At 34.1% G+C, this 1607-nt stretch overlaps 1 protein-coding gene across 1 annotated transcript in view; it reads left to right on the top strand.

Annotated features, from left to right (window-relative positions):
* Nucleotides 1-685: 685 nt before the first annotated feature.
* The window catches only part of LOC118753511 (protein-tyrosine sulfotransferase), a 62410-nt gene continuing 61488 nt past the window's right edge, over nt 686-1607 (top strand). The window contains exon 1 of the mRNA XM_036488393.1: nt 686-691. Coding sequence (XP_036344286.1) covers nt 686-691 — 6 coding nt within the window. The remainder of the gene's footprint in view (nt 692-1607) is intronic.

Raw genomic sequence — 1607 nt, 5'->3', positions numbered from 1 at the left:
GCAGGCACTGAACAATTTTATGAAATTAATTAAATAAAATACTTTTTATCAATAAATTTTGGAGTCCATTTTTCACTCAAAAAATGAAAGCTACGTTTACTGGTACCCTAAATTTTGCTCAGTTCAGCCATCCTTGTATTCAATTGTATGTATTGTGGCTTTATTATTCAGTGAAAATTTATACTGGTATCTTAGGCCCGGTGGCTGGTCAACTCATATCTCGTAAAAACTAGCAATAGAATTTAGCTATATTCTAAGACCATTTGTGTAACTGAGAACCGGACGAACTTGCAAGGACTCCCGAAGCGAGTGTATCGGTGGCATCGTGCAATCGCTGGATTAGGACAAATTTCTTTGAGTTGGCCAATAAAAGATGGTATGCTGAACTAACGTGTGGGGTAGCACGACATATCAAGCTCGAAAGCTCGGTGTGGTAATAAGAACTACTGCAAACCACTGCCTCATGGGAACACGCCAGCGGAAGTCTGGATGGACTTAAGCTGTGGTGTTTCCAGCAGTACCTACTTTATCAACTGTCTGTCGGAGCTAAGCTCGAAGAAATACTGCGAACTGCAACGCTTCTTTAGACTAACTAACTGGTTCTATGCATAAGTATCACTTTACCAATTAAAATGTATCACAACGGTTCTCCTAAGGCCTGAGTATGTCTCCATGCGCTACCAGGATGAAGGTATTTCCACCACATTCTAACTTAACGTAACATTTAGCAATAAATGTGAGATAGAGCCTTCCAAAAGCAGAGCTGTAAAAATTTGCAATCAATTTTTTAGCAATCAATGATGGTGCTACTAATAGGATTACAATCAAAATTTATTGCATTTTTCTGATTGTAAAAACTATAATCAATTTAATTGTAAGCACATTTCATTGCAATGATTGTGATTGCAATCAAATCACTGATTCAATCAAACATTTTAATTGCAATCTCAAATATGCAATAATTTATTAATGCTTTTTTAATAAAGAAATTGAGCAAAATAGAACGTGAAATTAAGAAAAAGAGAAAACTAGCAGAAAAAGTTATTGAACACAAAACTAGTAAAAACTTGCAAGTGAGTAGTTGTTGCACCGTTTTGGGGTGTCTTTGATGGGGGTGATCCACTTGAACACACGCGACATCCCAAAGCGTCGAGTCGTAGGTGTTCAATCGCATTGCGATTAGCACCCCCCTACACTCAGAGAAAAATGGCATTTTAAAAATAAAAATAAAATTTTTATTTTTCTTATGCACGTTTTAAATGAGGCCATTTTCATTTTAAAAATGAAAAATTTTAAAACAAAGTAAAATATTTTTAAATTTAAAATTTGATTTTTAGAATAAAAATGCATCTTAGATTTTAAAATGTTTCATATTTGATTTAAGAATGCTGCGTTTTGAATTTTAATACGCACATATTTGTTTTAAAAATGTCATGAGTTTACAACTTTCAATACTTAAATCAAAAATGAAAAGCTTCACTTCCAATAGAAACGTTTTTATTTTAAACATGCTCATAATTAAATGTATGATCACGCTCATGCATGTGCAAGAAGAAGCATTTGGCTGAGTTCAGTTATTCTTGTTTGCTGTCGGTTCGGACCGAAAA

The sequence above is a fragment of the Rhagoletis pomonella genome, unplaced genomic scaffold (genome assembly GCF_013731165.1).
Source record: "Rhagoletis pomonella isolate Grant_MI unplaced genomic scaffold, Rhpom_1.0 Rhpom_scaffold_00002, whole genome shotgun sequence".
Classification (NCBI taxonomy): domain Eukaryota; kingdom Metazoa; phylum Arthropoda; class Insecta; order Diptera; family Tephritidae; genus Rhagoletis; species Rhagoletis pomonella.
Note: the sequence above shows the minus strand (reverse complement) of the source record. Positions and strands in the feature narration are given on the sequence as shown.